The 19,028-nt window shown below is 38.2% G+C and overlaps 1 protein-coding gene across 22 annotated transcripts in view; it reads left to right on the top strand.

Moving 5' to 3' along the window:
• rg (A kinase anchor protein rugose) overlaps positions 1 to 19,028 on the top strand; it is a 633,801-nt gene that overhangs the window by 120,351 nt on the left and 494,422 nt on the right. For 16 of the 22 annotated variants that reach the window (XM_089739280.1, XM_089739286.1, XM_089739284.1 and 13 more), the window contains exon 2: positions 11,820 to 12,356. The exons of the other annotated variants lie outside the window; for them this stretch is intronic. In XM_089739280.1, coding sequence (XP_089595406.1) covers positions 12,138 to 12,356 — 219 coding nt within the window. In that variant the 5' untranslated portion in view covers positions 11,820 to 12,137. The remainder of the gene's footprint in view (positions 1 to 11,819; positions 12,357 to 19,028) is intronic. 22 annotated transcript variants of the gene reach the window in all.

The raw sequence follows: 19,028 nt of genomic DNA, 5'->3' as shown, positions 1-19,028 counted from the left end.
AATTTATGCAAATGTTCACGATTGGCTTATACGGTGAAGTAATAATATCGTGTAATAAAAATCTAGCCCGCAAAATTATAATTTGCGTAATTAATTGTAGGACATCTTGTGAGTCCGCACGGGTAAGTACCACTACTCGGCCTATTTCTGCCGTGAAGCAGTAATGCGTTTCGGTTTGAAGGGTGGGGCAGCCGTTGTGATTATACTGAGACCTTAGAACTCATATCTCAAGGCGGGTGGTGTCCATTTACGTTGTAGATAGATGTCTATGGGCTCCGGTAACCACACCAGGTGGGCTTTTTTTTTTTTTATTGCTTAGATGGTTGGACGAGCTCACAGCCCACCTGGTGTTAAGTGGTTACTGGAGCCCATAGACATCCACAACGTAAATGCGCCACCCATCTTGAGATACAAGTTCTAAGGTCTCAAGTATAGTTACAACGGCTGCCCCACCCTTCAAACCGAAACACATTACTGCTTCACGGCAGAAATAGGCAGGGTGGTGGTAACCACCCGCGCGGACTCACAAGAGGTCCTACCACCAGTAATTACGCAAATTATAATTTTGCGGGTTTGATTTTTATTACACGATGTTATTCCTTCACCGTGGAAGTCAATCGTGAACATTTGTTGAGTACGTATTTCATTAAAAAAATTGGTACCCGCCTGCGGTATTCGAACACCGGTGCATCGCTTCAACACGAATGCACCGGACGTCTTATCTGTTAGGCCACGACGACTTCAAACATGACGGCTGTGAGCTCTTCCATCCATCTAGGCAATAAAATTTAAAAAAATACAGTACGGCTATTGTAGGGGAGTAACTACAGTCACGTAGTGATGTTCGCGAGTAAACTACTTAAAAGTTTTAACCCGTTTAGTGGAATAAAAAATGTAGATCTTTTTATATAGGGGTCGCATCCCCTTATTCCTAATCTGCGGTCCGCCAGCTATAACTTTTTATTAGAATCATGTGATTTCGTCTATGGACCATCATTCTAAGAGCATGTCTTAATCATATAGACACTGCAAAGATTACATCTTAATTCAGAATTATATTATTAAGTTTAACCATAGATCGTGACCTCAGCACGAACGGGTCACATTAGAGAACATTGGGGTCAATACGAGGGCAATCGCGCACTTTAATAACTAATTAAGCCTTACTAATTATCGTAATAAAATAGATTACGAATAAAACAAATAAAATAGACTTAAATCAATTTGGGACGTTAATTTTTGTAAACAAAAAATATACAAGTCATCAAGATTTGAACCCGTGGCTGTGTCGGTCTGTCAAATAAAGGACGATTAATTCTATTCTCCTTTCATTATTAAAATTGAAATGCTCAATAAATTTCTAATTTTAGTATTGATAGGTACTTCGATATGATATAAATTTGATTTGTGAAAAGTAAACCAATTTCGTATTTTTATTTTGAAAGATGATTGGATCCTTTCTTACATTCATCTGAATGGTTTCACTAGTGTCCTCATTCGAGAGCAAATATGCTCATGTGATAGCGCAACTTCTCTGAGTACATTTTTCTAATGCAATTTAAAATTAAATGCGGATTATTGTACAACTTATTATCCCGTTACGATGTAGACATTCGTAGTACACGCGTAGACTGTAGCGCTGTAGCGTAGAATCGTAGGCGCGCTACGCCGCCTCACGTAGATATCCTCTCATGCTACGCGGAACGAACAAATTGAAACGCGTATCGAAATAAAATGATTTCTATACCTACTTATGCAGTCCTGGTAATTTCTGTTGGAAAGTGAAGGCTAATTTTTAACCCACATCAAAAAAGGAGGAGGTTCTTAATTCGACTGTTTTTTTTATATTTGTTACCTCATAACTTTTGCCTGGGTGAATCTATTTTGATGATAATTGACGCTTCCCGTGTGGTCCAATTTTAGTTTCAATTATTCCAGTTCTGATAACGGTATCCACGAGAAAACCATATAAGTCTTAAATTTGCATTAAGTACGTGCGCGACTAATAGATGAATAACTCAATAACTCAATATCACGCCAACCGATTTCGATGATAATTATTTTTAGTGTATATTAATTTGTTTAGGAATATCCTTTTTTTTCTATTTGAAGTCGGTTTTTTTAAAGCATGTCTATTTACAATTATATATTATGAGGAGAACCAAATCCACTTTAAGTCACTGTAATAAAAATAAAATTATTGTTTTTGTTTTCCTCTACGTATTACTCGTATAATAATTTGTATCTAATCTGAAAATGGGCTTTAAAATTTAATGTTAAAAATGTTATTTGCGTGACTGAAGTAGAAACAGGTTTTATTTTAAAACTAATGCTAATAGAACAAGCAAACAGCATTGTTTAATTTACCGTAAGACTAATCCATTGCTTCTCCGGTAATTTCAATTTAATACCTAAATATTTTATTTTTTATTTTTTATTGCTTAGATGGGACGAGTTCAAAGCCCATCTGCTTTTAAGTGGTTACTGGAGCCCATAGACATCTACAACGTAAATGCGCCACCCATCTTGAGATATAGGTGCTTAGGTCTCAAGTATAGTTACAACGGCTGCCCTACCCTTCAAACCGAAACGCATCACTGCTTCACGGCAGAAATAGGCAGGGTGGTGGTACCTATCCACGCGGTCTCCCAAGATGTCCTACCACTAGTAAATAAAAAATAAAAATCAAAGTACCTAATCGACTTGAACATTTCGTCTCCGTTATTGACTAGCCTTCGTTCAGTGTATTTGAGAGCGCAGTGAAGCGACGATAAATAACGCGACAAGTGCCAGAGTGTGATCATTAATCACTTGAGTCACGTACTGTTTGCCGACGATCCGATGTACTAAATACAACGCACTGATTTATAAGAGCGGGGACCAAGTCACGGGAAGACGGCGTATTCCTATCAAATCATATATTGGATATAGAATTGCTCGAGAATAGAGATTGTGCAGACCAGCGAAATGTGGGACAGACTGACCAATTCTCAGCAGTAACGCTTTTGTGCTGACAGTTTACCTTATTGGTGGTAGGACCTCTAGTGAGTCCGCGCGGGTAGGTACCACCACCCTGCCTATTTATGCCGTGAAGTAGTAATGCGTTTCGGTTTGAAGGGCGGGGCAGTCGCTGTAACTATACTTGAGACCTTAGAACTCATATCTCAAGGTGGGTGGCGTGTTTACGTCGTAGATGTCTATGGGCTCCAGTAACCACTTAACAACAGGTGGGCTGTGAGCTCATCCACCCATCTAAGCAATAAAAACAAAAGTTTCATGTTGTGATCGTTAATGCCGCATTTTCCTGTGTATTTATGTGATATCCGACATAATGTATCTATCGGCCATTCAACTATAAATACATTAATGTGACTCGAAAAGGCTAATTTTCAAGGATTCACTGGGTGCAAAGAAAAAAAGAGTATCGAAATTGTTTGTTGAATAGCGATTCAACGAAAAGACGGTTAACTTTATGTCATGGTCAACTGTCAACAAATACGAACACTGTTATCTATATACTTATATTAATACGTGAAGCAAAAACTTTGTATTCCTTTTTACGAAAATTGCGCGGACGGAGGAGTATGAAATTTTCCACACTTATAAAGAATATAGAGAAGAAGTGCACAATGCTAATATTTTTTTAAAATAATGCATAAAAGATACATTAAATCAAGAAAGAAAACATTACACACACTACATACCATGTATTTGACGCACACACGCATGCATACTATTTATTGTCAAACTTTTGTTCTTGACGTCTGTTGTTAAATTGAGAACAGATTAAATATTGTTTGTCTTTGTTAATATTTTTATAGTGTAGTCTTGGCGAAATTTGTGATTATAGAAGTATAAAATACAATCATAATAGTGTACAAACTTACAATTCCAATTAATTATAGTCGAATTTCGACTATTGCGGGACCTCTAGTATATATTTATTATACAAAGTTGTGTATTAAATTCTAATATGGAGAAATCGTGATATGTAATATGCAAGAACCCCTTAAATTAAACTAAGAATTTACTGAAGTCAAGAGTCGTGCGATGTTGAGCCAAAACTCGATCCGCGCAATTAGACCACGCCAACTATCTCTTGCTGCGAACGAGTACATGGATTCGTATTCGCGCCCTCCTGTACGCTGATTGAATTAATTACAAGACGGTTTCACGGTACGCTTGCCTTTGCTTAGCGCTAAACTTAGCCTGATTGGCGGCGTCTTGTTAATCCGTGCCTTCTGCATTCAGTGATGTTTTCTCGTGTACAATATCTGTTAAAAGGGTATTGACCAATCTTGATAAGTCAAAAGAAAACGTATCCTTGTAATAAGTAAAGGGACAAGCAGACTAGAAAAGATGGAATGCTCTATCGAGATGTAGATAAGATGAAAAAGAAAACTACTAGGAACGCATAAATTCAAAGTGTTCGTAAGAAAAATAAAGAGTGCCGTTTCCTTTACGGCGTTACGGTCTTCAGTGGAAAATAAACTCGGATTGCTCCTACAGTTTTGTGCGATAAAGGAAAGTTGTGTTTATGGAAAATACAATACCTAAATGTATGTACATACGGGAACGTCTATATATTTCATGCTATCGATATAGATGTCACTTTTGATTTGAGGTGTTTTTTTATGTCTGTAAATTGCACGATGGAATTATGTGCAGAAAATTAGTGAATGCGTTTTTATTCTATTTTCTAAATAAATAAAAAATCGGTTGTCTGTAAAGTCGGTTTACTGATGATAGTTGAACATGACAACGTCTTAAGAAAATACTGATGGAATGGTTTCATTTTTCAATTATCGCAATTATCGTTGCTATAAACAATTGACACCACATTCACTTTTCACTGAACTTCATACTTGACGAAAACATGTAAATGTATTATTGTATAGCAGCTGTCTACGCGGATGCATCGCTCTCTCAAGTAGGAGAGAGACAGATATCGAACGCTGCCGAACGCGGAGCCCGATTGTGCCTCTTTGTCGCTCGTTGCGCGCTCTCGCTTGCACTTCAAGCCTTAAATGGAACGCCTCAGAACGAGGTAACGCCGCATGAGTCATGTTTTTTCGTGCGTGCAGCCGGCTCCATCGAATTATAAGACGTTGTCAAGTCAAAAAAAAACAAACAATAATACGGTACAAGGAAAACACGAAAGTTGTAGAGTCAAATGCCTGACTTACGCCTGCAAGTTACGGTCTCTTCATGAAACTATGCGACTGCTCGTGAAGTTCCAAACGATGACAGAGAGGCGTTTGAGATACGTGTGGAAGTTAGCACAAGTATCTTTGTCTAAGTTTCCTAGATCGCGGAAAAATGAGTTGCTAGTTGTCGGAAGAAACTTAATACATTGCTTCATAAGAACGCCTCCCTCGTGATCTGATTTCCCGTACTATAAATACATTGCTATCTAAATAGTATTGTTATGCGTATTGTATTTTGTCCGTTAATTTAATGACGTTAATCGCTTTAAAGGAGAATTAATTGGAATGTGGCTTTAATGAGTGATGCGCTGATGAGATTATAAACGATGCGTTCGTTTTAATGACATTAGTTAAATAAATTATAATATATATGTATAAATATATATTTACTAACAATCACGCCACGTTAACTCGACCCGTGCTAAGTTCGTAAAGAGCTTGTGTTACAGATACTAGATAACAGAAATAAATGTAAGATTTTATTATACAATTTTTTATTTTTATTTTTATTGCTTAAATGGGTGGACGAGCTCACAGCCCACTGGTGTTAAGTGGTTACTGGAGCCCATAGACATCCACAACGTAATTGCGCCACCCACCTTGAGATACAAGTTCTAAGGTCTCAAGTATAGTTACAACGGCTGCCCCATCCTTCAAACCGAAATGAATCACTGCTTCACGGCAGAAATAGGCAGGACGGTGGTACCTACCCGTGCGGACTCACAAGAGGTCCTACCACCAGTAACGTAGGGCACCGGTGACCTACATGACAGTTAACGTGTTAAAATCGATTTCAAAAAGTGCTAGTTCTACTCCATATGCCAATTGAAAATACGTTAACACCGTTTATATTAAAATTGCAGGAAATAAATTACATAGCGATTACCGTGACTCCGATCGACTAAATTTTAATCCACACAATTTCAACCTAATATGGAATTCGATATTCATACGCGTGACTAATCAAACGTATACATACATACATATATGTGCATACATATATCTACACGCTTTGCGTTCTGACGGGTCCCGTTTGATTACAGAGTAGCGCATAAATCCGTCGACTGAAATACGTTTCCGAATGCTACAAAAAACTAAGCTCTATTAAATTGGTGTTTCAGGAACTCAAAATCGCAATGGTCTATGTACAAATCGAGCGGTAAAATTTTCTATTTGGTTTAAGCGACATTTTTGTAACTTTAGAGTTATTTCAAGTTAAAAATATAGAAAAAATATATTAACAAAAAAGTTCAGCTGTTTGAATGAGGTAAACTTAATTAAAATTCAATTCAAACGTTGAATGCTTGCTGCTAATCTATACATATAAATAAAATTAGAGTGTCTGTTTGTAATATTGAAATAACCGCTTTTTACTACATCCATATGAATGTATATACGGTACATACACCAAAATAACAGTTTTTACAATTTTTGTCTGTCTGTCTGTCTGTCTGTTTGTTCCGGCTAATATCTGGAATAGCTGGACCGATTTTGATGAGACTTTCACTAATAGGTAGCTGATGATATAAGGAGTAACTTATGCATCACCTGCAGTTATTGTCGTACCGCGCGCAACATGGCGGAACTCGCCTATCAATAATTTAATGTTTCGCTAGTGCCAAATAAAACGCACCTTTAATTATAAAGATAAATTCCGCGTATTAAGCGAAATTACGCTTAAATCAAACAGCCATTCATCATTCGATGTATAGATTTTAAGAATAATGTCTGGGAACGCTTGTACAATAAGGCGGGAGGGAGGTTGAAGATTGTTCACCAGAGGGCGCTGCGCGGGAGTGCGGTGCTAGCACCGAGCCTTTTTAGATTATTGTATTATATTATTTATTTATTTATTGTTGTATTTAATTTCAGTAATATTTACCGTTTGCATTTAAATTACTGTTATTTTAGGGAAAGCATAATAATAATAGTGCTATTGTATGAATTAAATTTAAAGGCTTGTGATTATTTTCAATTTAATTAAAGTTGGATATCGTGTAGTTAGTTATATCAGTGATAAAGTTAGTAGGTAGAGGCGATACTCTTTTAAAACTGATGTATTTTTGATAATTAAACCCAAATATATTCCTACGTTGAGCAAAGCAATATTGCATTTCGGTTGTAATAAGAGTCGTTGTTGCTATTCAACTGACACCCATACTTGACGTAATTTTTTAATTTTCGCCACCAATGCATCCAACGAATATTCTCTAAACCAAGGTCTAAACAAAGGTCCGCAACACGCGGCCCGCGAAGCAATTCTAAAATTGAATTTATTTTATCGAATTTTTCTCATCATTTAATTTTTCTGTTCTTTTCTTGTTTTTTTTATCTTGCATTAAAATTTATATATGAAATTTTTACTTTTTTTTAGGTTTATATATTTTTATTCCAATATAATTTATTATAAATAAAGTTTCGTAAATTATTAATAAGACTTAATACATGTGCGACCCGCCAAAACAAATTCAAATTTAAATTGGTCCGTTCATTAAAAAGGTTGCTCACCCCTGGTCTAAGCCATTAAAGACACACATACGTATGTACGTATACATATGTAGTTCCATTAACCGTTTCACAAAACGCGGTGTTTGACCGATTCGTCGTGTGATTAGTGAGAGCCGGCGCGCACATCCGTCATTTGTCGGTTTTAAAACGTCGGCGTCCAGCGGCGCTTTGAGCCGTCTGTGGTCGCCGGCGGAGTTCCTGTGCCTTTAATTATGTATTTCGAAGGAAGTGGGTCGGCACAGGGCTGAACACGACCGGGAGATGAGTATATACCTACATATATACATTTGTAACGTTTTATTGTCGTCGAAGGAAGAACAATTGTCTTTGTATCATAACAGATATTATACATTCTAGATAACGTAACTTTCATTTTTCACTATTTTTATTGGAAAACAGAAGAGCATATGGTGCATCTGATGGTGAATGATTACCGTCGATCGTTGATCTCTATTCGACTTGTCATAACGCTCAGTAAATATCTTGGAGGAGAGTCGTTTTCAAAATTGGATGGTAGGTAGAACGAAACGGTAGGCATCGGTATGGCTGTGCCCCTGCCATTGCTGAAGTCCATGGGCGACGGTGTCCATTCACCATCAGGTGGGTAGTATGCTCGTTTGCCTACAATGGCAATAAAAAAATAAAAATAAAAATAAATCAGGAGGAGATGACGAGATCATCTCAAACACTTCCATAGAGCACTCAGTACAGAGTACAGAATACAATGCACAAAGTACAGAATGGATCCAAGCAAGTACTCTTGTGTCGGCGTTTTGCGCACTCACGACTACAATATACATTTAAGTTGATATAATCGTGAAAGGTTTTTATGGCTCCAATTGGTTCGGACTTTATAAGTGACTTTTGTTAAACCAGGGCGCGCAAAGTACCAACAGAAGCCTTGCTCGCTCGTTCAAGAAATCTGAGAAGTCTAGGAGTAAGTAGGTCGTCCGTCGTACTTAAGTTACTGAACTCAATAAAAGAATCTGCGGTATAGTCGCGCCCGAGAACCCTAGCGGAGTCGCCTTGGGGTCGCCTTGGGGCTGCCTTGGGGTTGACGGTATAAAAGCTCCCTGTCGCTTTCCCGAAGGGTTAAATTTTTCGTAAAGGAAATTGGATATTATTTCTGATCTGATTACTGAATTGAATTTGAAATTACGTTCGTATTTATTTTTCTTTGTAATTTGTTTCTGTATTGTTACGTGTTGTTGTAATTGTTTATTTTATTTTATTTCATTTGTGATTTTAAGATGTCGTGTTTTTAATGTCAACTGGGGACAGAATTGCTCACGGAGTCGAAGTCTTAATTGAATTGTAAAGCGGCTTTCCCCCCTTCGAACCAGAACAGATGACTGCTTCGCGTAGGAGATCAGTAGGATGGTGGAATCTACCCGTGCTACGTCACGATACGCTCTTACTAGTGGTTCGTAATCGAAATAAATTTATTGATGTTTTTTGCTTAATGATTTAAAGATAATGGCGGCTTTCACCTGATATTGTATTCTCTTGATGTCATGGTGGCGTGCGATGTACCTTTAGCAATGGTACTATTACAATAAACATGGACAACTTGTGGTTCGATAGTTTAATTAACTCTGAGTATTGACCCTCGGTTTTAAATCATGGCGTTTTTCGAACAAAACGTAAATGAACAATGAAACCTTCTGCAAATTATCAACGCTAATGTTTTGTTCTGTCTACAGCGATAATCCCTATTAATATGTAAATACACAGCCGGTCTGTTTGTCCGTTAATCCGCGCGGTTAATCCGGGGCGCGCTCCGTCTTGTAAGAACAGTTTTTAGTTATCGATTTGATTAATGGGCACATGTCGCAAAAGGTTATGTCTCAGAGGGTAGTAAGTACTCTGCAGGCACGGCTTGTAACACTCTGTAATTTTTTTTGCTTACATAGGTAAACTAGCTCACAGCCCACCTGGTTTTAAGTGGTTACTGGAGCCCATAGACATCTACAACGTAAATGCGCCACCCACGCCACGAGATATAAGTTCTAAGGTCTCAGTATAGTTACAACGGCTGCCCCACCCTTCAAACCGAAACGCATTACGGCTTCACGGCAGAAATAGGCGGGGTGGTGGTACCTACCCGTGTGGACTCACAAGAGGTCCTACCACCAGTAAAAAGCCTGTCATGCTGCCTTAGTGCCGCTTAATAAGTGGAGTGAGCCGTCTTTGAAGAATGTCATCATCCCTTATACCTGATATTAAAAGTTAGTAATACTCCTTATGTCTTTACAGGCTTTAGGGCTCATAATTGAACAAGTCGTGTCATTAACAAGCCCTCTGGGTATATGTTGTCGGCTCTTTACAGGACTGTGGCTCTTTTTGGAACCGATGGTGAAGTTTATTTTGACATTTCATAAGTATTTAATAATGACAACAACAAAAATGTAATTTGTATCTTTATGTAATAAATCTTTCAGCAAACGTCATAATTGTATAAAAGTCCGGTTATGACGAAAAAACCACTGAAAAATAATGTTCGACAGCTTGCGCCTCTAAAACTCATTTAATTGCGCTCTGATCGAATCAAACGTTTCATCAAATCAAAAATCAAACGTTTTCTAAGTGCACCCGAGATATACCTATAATGACAAAAATATTTGTTTTTAGTACAGTTTTATCAATTAATTTATGAATCTTCGTGGAAACAAAGCCCCAACACCCCTATTCCGCAACACTAGAAATGGGGATGACGAATCGAATGTCTAAAACAAACGATCCGACATTTATCACATTGACATAACTCCTGCGAATACATTAATATTCAGTTACCAGGGACCCATAATACATTAGCAGTTAATCTACACGACACCATCATCCTAATCGACATTAATAATATACCTTCCACAGATTCCTTTGTCTTTAGATCGCTACTTCATATAAGTTGAGATTCATTCGCGATAAAACCTTTTGTAATAATGTAACTTGTTGTCGACTTTATGAAATTGTTTGAGATTACTCTGATAGAAATATATTTAAACCTTGTTGTTTTACAAGAAATTACTAAGAACTTTCTTAGATTTATGAAAAATAATTTGTTTGGAATTGTATTTTTAATGAACGCGACTCAAATATTTGTGTTCCAAGCAGCTGAATACAACTTGAATCGTAAATACCGGCCTAATTGGCAAATATCCGGAAACCATTCAAAACCGAACTCTGAATAATTCCGATTCCGCCCGAGTTCGCGAAAATAGCCAATGGCTACGTAATCTATTTGAATTTTGAATTCGACAGTAGATAATTCCGCTTAAGGCACTCGGCCGTTGCAAACTCAAAGTAACGATAGTTAATTTGGCTTTACTGACCCAATGGCATTTCACGTATATTTTGGAAGACGGCACCTGTAATTAGTATGGTACGATTCCACAAATCGAACACGAGTGAATGATTGTCTCATCCAGCGAGAAAGCAATGTCGCAACAATTTTCTCAGTCGTTTGTCAGAAAATTGTGCGTGAAATCTATGGCTAATATAGAACACAATGGTACACAAGTGTATATCAGTCGATTGAATACGTCGTGATTGAACATCTGTACGTGAGAATAAAATCGCGCGATCTCGGCTCACAATGAAGCCAATCAGTGGGCAATGAGTTTGCTCACATCTTCATACCTCCTGCTGGGGAGATGTTTGGTTCATGATGAGAGCTAAGTCCTGTTTATTACGATAATTAACTTGTTTACTTTCACGTTTTATATTATTTCATAAATAACACACATGAAAAATCTCTCAATTTAAAATGAAAAGGTTCACGTGCGTCCGGAACCGGTTTTGTATGTAAAACACTGGTTGATGTTGGAAATGATTGCATTAACTGACGGTGAACGAGCATGCGTCGTATGTAAATCACTCGCGGTATGAATACGAGCCCCGAAACGGCGTTCTGCCAATTGCTACGTTTGTATGAAACCGACGCCGTTAAAATGATAAATGGACTAATGTCGTAATGTACTTACTGTTTTTATAATTTTGCATATCGCTTCGGTACTCTTGTTTTTTAGATATTAAAATTTGTAAACACCACTGTTGTTTGTATCCCTATCGATAGCTTATATATTTCTAAAATCCTTTCGTGGATAGGTAACAGATAACCACGTGCCAAAGTTTCGTGCTAGTGCAGTATGGAAATATACATAATAATTGGCATGGCGGTTTTGATTTATACGTTTGTTACGGTACTGCTGAACTGCGAGTGCTGGAATCCGGAGAATCAGAAGTGTCAGTGCGAAGAGTGCAGGGGCCTGTTCCAGGGAGCCGTCACCCCGGTGCTCTCGGTGTCGGCGCGACTCGACCTTATCAACCGATCTTAAGGTTGTGTCTTGTGTGCGGAAGTTTGCACATAACCGTGATATTATTATAGTGCAGTGAACGTGCTTGTGATGTGTGAGTAGTGCGGGCATGGACCCGCTGGCTAGGCTGATGGAAGGCGCGCCGCTCCCGGGCGTACTCGGAGCGACCAGGGACGCCCGGCCACGCGGCGCCCTCGTCCACGCTAGCCTGGCTGCAGCGCCGGCCATCGGAGACAAGAAGGGCAGACACCTGACCGGCACGTTTTGTCTGACCGGAGACACGATGGAGGGCATCATCCAGTGCCTCGTATTCCTCAAAGCGTTCTCGGTGAGTGTGGTAACTATAGCGGAACAGAGCCTCGCTTGGTTTGACTAATCATTATTAAAGGCAAAGGATTATATAACGATGTTAAATATTAATTGTACGTATTTCTAAGATAGCTCTGAAAGAGGATTCCACTTAAACCAGACAAGAGGGCGCCTTAAAGTCGAATGCAGTAGAGTTCAGTTTAGATACTCCTGGAGATCGGAGAGCCCATGAGACAAGGAGCTTAGCAGTACTGAGGAGCTTTGTCAGTTATTAATGAACGGAGAAATTACTAAGGATATTTACTTTGTTTGTTTGAGTACTATTATTGTTATTGTTACATTTATTTTTGCAGGCACGTTTTGTTACCCAGAATTCTGGCTTAAATAGTATTTCTTAAAAATAATAACAACAGATTCGGTTCGTATTCTCATGTTTTTTTGTAAATAGCAATTATATAAAAGTGTGTGTAACAAATGTGAGTAGCAGATACTCAATCAACAAGTTTGGTATTCAGCCAATGATATCGAATTACGCACTAATAATGAGGTCAGCCGTTTCCATTAAATGTAATCCTTCTTCATTATCCTTGTACGAATGATTTCTTGTTTCGTTAATAATATTTCAACGTCAATAACATGTGAAGGATGTGGCCACTTTTGAAAGAGTATTCATATTATACTTATACAGTGTGAAGTAAATTTATAGTACTACATTAGCTTCGTGTCCGTCAGTATGTATAAGAACGTTTGTTTAGTTCAAACCATGCAGTAGATTAGCAGTGTACTATATTATTAAGAGGAAAAAAAGATACTAGTGGCGAAAATCTATAAAAATGCCTTTACCCGGATGACATTCATCATTATCTTGCCCTTCTCCGAGTCACCTGGGGTCGGCGCAACATGTTTTCTCCTTCCATACTCTTCTATCATATACCATTTCTTCGCTCACTCCCCTCTTACCCATATCGTCTTTTACGTAATCCATCCATTTCTTCTTAGGTTTACCTCTTCCTCTTATATCCTTCCACATTCATACTTCTCTTACCAACCTCATTTTCATTTCGTCTCATCGCATGCCCATGCCATCCCAAACGCGCACTTCTCAGATTCTCTGTCACAGGTGCCACTTGCAGACTTCCTTTAACAAATTGATTGTTTTCACATAATTCACTAAAACATTAAAATGTTTGATCGATACCTAAAAGAGAGTTGGATTGCAGTTGCATCATTATGTTGTGAGATCACGTAATTTACGATGCTCCGTAGGAAACTCGTTCGTGAAGAACTAAAGAAACCCCATAAAGTTGTAATGACTACTAGGGGATAAGAGGCTCTGAATAGCTAACTGTACAATTAAAAGTGGAACGGGTCAGGGTAATGTGCAAAGAGGTGCTTTGGGTGAGCGGTAAACCGCGGGAGTCTCGACGCGCTTGGAACGGTTATAATTAAGCTAAGCTCTTTACGGCGCTGTTCACCTGGTAGGCTGTCTCCTCGCTAATTCTTTTGAAAGTCACTGAGAAGAGCCTTTTGTTAATAAAGTACGACGCTTGAAGTGAGATAAATACGTAAAGGATAGAAGACGAAATTACATTAATATTGGCTGAATTTCTTTTGCAATGTTGGTTGGAGCGTATGTAGATTTTTCATGCTCATTAAAGATATGTATAGCTATGAAAGTTAAACGCCATTTAAGGTCTAGAGAACACTAAAGAGCTATCAATTGTGGAATTGAAATTCGAATGATTATAAGTAAATTAATAAAGCCACCTACGGCTTAGATTTTCCCAAAGTTATTTATTGTAATTTAAGTTCAAAATCACGAATGAACAAGATGACGGCGAAGCTAAATTGTGATAACAACTATAACAAACCGAACATTGTCGCTTGCCGATCATTCTACTCGCAAACAACAAGTAAAAAGACAATTTAAAAAGTAATTTTGTATAACTGAAATTGAACACAAGGAAATTGACAAGCGATATTGAAAATCTCCACATTTACGACTGTAACTCATGCACGCACGCAAGAAATGATCTGCGTCATCAGAAGAAATTCAGGGCTGACTTGACTCAAAAATATAAGGAATGGAGAGATATATGTACGTGCCGAAATGGCAACAGTTGGTGAAAACGTGACCGACTCTGGGGGCGACCTGCTGTATGATCTGACGGAATCAGAGCGTTTAAGCATCACAGTTGAAGGCCTTTTGTTGTACCTATTATACATTAGCGATATAGTTTTTTTCGCAACCGTAACTTTAAAACATATTTCCACACACGGTAATGCTCTAAGTTGGACCACAAACTTGATAATTTCATTTGCGATATTTTTATTCCATTTATACAGCACTGTACACTGTGCCTGTATCTAAATATTTTGGGCAATATACCATAGAACATAATTATGTGATGAAAAGTACTTATAGTAGTGATAACAGTAACTTCAATTAGATTTACAGGGTAAAGTACCTACTGAAACATTTGGGATCACACACACCTGGGACACACCTGGGATCCTCTATTAATAGTAATGATGAAAAAACAAATATAATTTATTTCCTAAACGAGAATTTCAATAAAAACCCCATCCAATATGATGGGTGCCACGTTCATTTCTAATAGTTAACTCGGAAGCATCTGTACAATCCTAATTGTTTTTGGAAGGATATTTTTAAGAGCCACTAGATATTAGCATAACATAGCATAGCATCGTTCAAATTAAATTTCGAAATTATCAAAGTTCACAATGGCGGCAACAAGTATTTATAATGGCGACGGAATTATGAGGAATTAACAAATACACAAAGTTTCCGATGGCAGTCGGCGGGGCGCCGTGACGAGAGCGTTCTTTAATAATTACAATTAAGAACGACTTGGTTTCTCGTGTGTCCCCCTCGAAAACTCGGGATGGATGGGTGCCCTCCGCTTGCGTCTAAATATTTGATTGTTCCACTTGTTTCTGATTCCCTGGTACATTTCTTAGAAGGTCCTTAAATATTTAAGGGCCCGAGATAATTGACGTCGTAATTTTAGGAATTCTTTGAATATTTATCATCATATTCGCCGCAGTATGTCCGTTCCCAAAGTTTAACATGAATAAACTTAAGTCTCTTCAATCATTTGAATGTTTTTATTTTAATTTACCTATTTAAATTCATATCATCTATAGATTCTGTAGGTACTCATGGTTTAACAACATTGTATTAGGTTTAAACCGCGCCATCATAGATACGTAAAGGAATGTAAATATGTATTTTATTTTGTGTGTGTTTTTAAGAACGCATTGCCTTTGAGGTATCAATGGCAGTACACTATTGGCTCTCTCTGGCAAAGCACTTTCTAAAAAATGTGAACTTATTTAAGATTTGAATTGATACAGTTGTTTATACATCAAGTAACGTTTCTCGTAACGTACTATCAATGTACGATGTATTTGCAAAGTACCACGCACACTTAGTGAAACATGGCTGGGATTTAATAGAAACTTGTAAAAGCCCGTTCAAAGGAGCGTTTCAGGTAGGTAATGATGTCCGTCGCCCATCAACGTCAATCAAAAATAATATAAATTAAGACGACCTTTTACCCAGTTTTAATGGATTCCGACAAAATCGATGTTTTGTGAGGCTGATTATGAATAAAACATTGAGGATCCCGGTATAAAAGGTACGACGCAACTTAACAATTTATCCCGAGATGACGAGGACTCCCTTAAATATCAAATACAATTTCGTCCCGTTATAATTTCTTTGAGGGTGAATTATGTTTTTATGTAATTTCTTTTTTATTATACCTCGCTGCTCCAACAACCAAGAAGGCGTCTTTAACACGTGCTAGGAATGTATTTTATTCAGGGAAATTGGTCTGCCAAGTTTTAAATCCGATAGTGTCATCACTCAGATTTACAAAACGTACCATTAGGTCATAAATGATTCGAAATAACTATCAATATGTAATTATGTTTTTTACAAAAATGTAATAATTTGTTCCTATTGTACTGCAAATTGCTGACTGAAATCCGAGGTAATTTAACCTCACTTGGCCTTCTTGAAACACTACTACAACCTCACTAACATTTCCTCACCGCCTTACTGTTTTTTCCAACTTACCAAAATTCTAGGGTGTGATATTTGCGCCCTATAATACTGGTAATATTGTATTGTCGGTAAGTTTAGAAAGTGTAGCTTATTACACTTTTAGTAGTGGCCGTGAGTGCCTTAAGAAGAATATATCATATAAAATGTTGGAGAGCACTCATTGTAAACATTTAAAATAGTGTTTATTTGGCTATTAAAACAACAACAAAATATGGACATAAAAAGAATGTAAATGACATCAAATCGAATTAAATGTTCTCTTTGTCTATACTTTATATTAATATAGGTATAATAAACAGGAAAGATTTGTTTGTTTGTTTGTATTGAATAGGCTCCAAAACTACTGAATGAATTTGAAAAATTCTTTCACTGTTTGGAAGCTACACGGGCTAAAGTCATTAATGTGAGTGTTTCATTGAAGTCTATTACAATAAAAAAAGAAAAGTGAATATTTGCACGAGTGGAACCGCGCGCACACGCTCGTCTCCACCACTGAGTCCGCGAGCGCTCCCGGGGCTCGTCCAGAGTGGCCACTACGCCGCGTAAAAGTCGTTTTAGAGTAAGTGGTTTTTAACGCCCTCTCCCTCTCAACCTCTCAGAGTGTTAGCCCTAACCTCGTTAACCTTACACGTGATAGGAACGAAACAACTCTTATATACACACGTTTTATTCCATTTACCTGCTCTTCACCTTACATAAAACTATGTAATCCTGTTTGAGTCGAACCACACACGTAAACGAAGCACGTTTTTTTCCACACATTCCACACACTACACTACTACTACACATAAATGCTACATTACTACATATAAATTCTTCTTTAAATGAGGTTTGAAGAGTTTTCAATAGCGTAGAACGACTTTACTGTGTCATTGTTGATTTCATAAACATCGGTGATCACCCTCCATCGAGTGAGCCGTATTTTCCCTTATTAACAGGTCTCTAAACAGGTAACTAATAACCTGCTGGAGTCGAGCGCTAAACAGAGCCCAAATCACAAGGGGAATGTCTCCGTCCACCATCGAACATGGAGTCAAATTTCCAATGCTATCGAGTAACGGTGGTGGTTGGTGGTGGACCAACTGGTGGTAGGACCTCTTGTGAGTCCGCATGGGCAGGTACCACCGCCCTGCCTATTTCTGCCGTGAAGCTGTAATGCGTTTCGGTTGGAAGGGCGAGGCAGCCGTTGTAACTATACTGAGACCTTAGAACTTATATCTCAAGGTGGGTGGCGCATTCACATTGTAGATGTCTATGGGCTCCAGTAACCACTTAACACCAGGTGGGCTGTGAGCTCGTCCACCCATCTAAGCAATAAAAAAAAAAAAAAAAAACTATAAAAGCGCAATCCAATAATTGTCAGTTATAGCGAGCGAGAGCTTCCAAATCACTGGTTCTGTAACTGACGTCGCATCAGTAACACGCACACAATCTGAAAGACATCATGGTGTCCTTTCCATGGACGGATGGACGAGGTAGTGAGTCGAGAATAATGTACAGGAAATTACCTAAGAGCCGACGGTCGTCGCCTGCGGGAGTTTGGCTCATGTAACACACTTTCTAGCTTTAATGGTTCCTTGTAAATAAGGAAAGCGTTCATGTACTGTGGTCGTGGTCAGACGTATTGCGACTCGTGCGAGTAGGCGGCACCACTTGTGTATGCGTCTCGAGGTAATCGCGCCTTTCAAGGATGCAACAGACGTAAATTTTTTTTATTGCTTATGTGAGCGGACGAGCTCACAGCCCACCTGGTGTTAGGTGGTTATGGGAGCCCATAGACAACTACAACGTAAATGCGCCACCCACCTTGAGATATAAGTTCTAAGGTCTCAGTATAGTTACAACGGCTACCCCACCCTTCAAACCGAAACGCATTACTGCTTCACGGCAGAAATAGGCGGGGTGGTGGTACCTACCCGTGCGGACTCACAAGAGGTCCTACCACCAGTGATTACGCAAATTATAATTTTGCGGGTTTGATTTTTATTACACGATGTTATTCCTTCACCGTGGAAGTCAATTGTGAACATTTGTTAAGTACGTATTTCATTAGAAAAATTGGTACCCGCCTGCGGGATTCGAACACCAGTAATGCATCGCTACATACGAATGCACCGAACGTCTTATCCTTTAGGCCACGACGACTTCATTGTTGTTGTTAGTTATCTGTCAATATTCAAAGAGGAGGTCGGGTTCGATTCTTTATCTATCTATCTGACTAGAGTCACTATCCGTGTTAAAGATTTTATTTTTTTATAAATAAACTAAATAAAGTAAAACAGTTTAGACTTTCTTTCGCTGAGTCTTCTTGCAATGTCATCAGATTCAATGTAATTTAAAATTTAATTGTGCTTTACTAGCATCACAGACGTGTCATCAACGTTCATGGCTATAAATAAAGTAACCTAAAGTACACAGTATTTATATGAATCAATGGAAATTATAATATGGAGTCCTCTGAACTATCAGACCAGTGTGTTACATTAAGCAAAATACCAGCAACCTTCGAAGCTGATTTTTTCGCGGGAAGCCAGACTAGGAATCACGAATATATAGTTAGTTGCAGGAAGTTAGGTGGGAAACAATTTGGGTCTATGG

Source organism: Bombyx mandarina, chromosome A1 (assembly GCF_030267445.1).
Source record: "Bombyx mandarina strain Sakado chromosome A1, ASM3026744v2".
NCBI lineage: Eukaryota > Metazoa > Arthropoda > Insecta > Lepidoptera > Bombycidae > Bombyx > Bombyx mandarina.
Note: the sequence above shows the minus strand (reverse complement) of the source record. Positions and strands in the feature narration are given on the sequence as shown.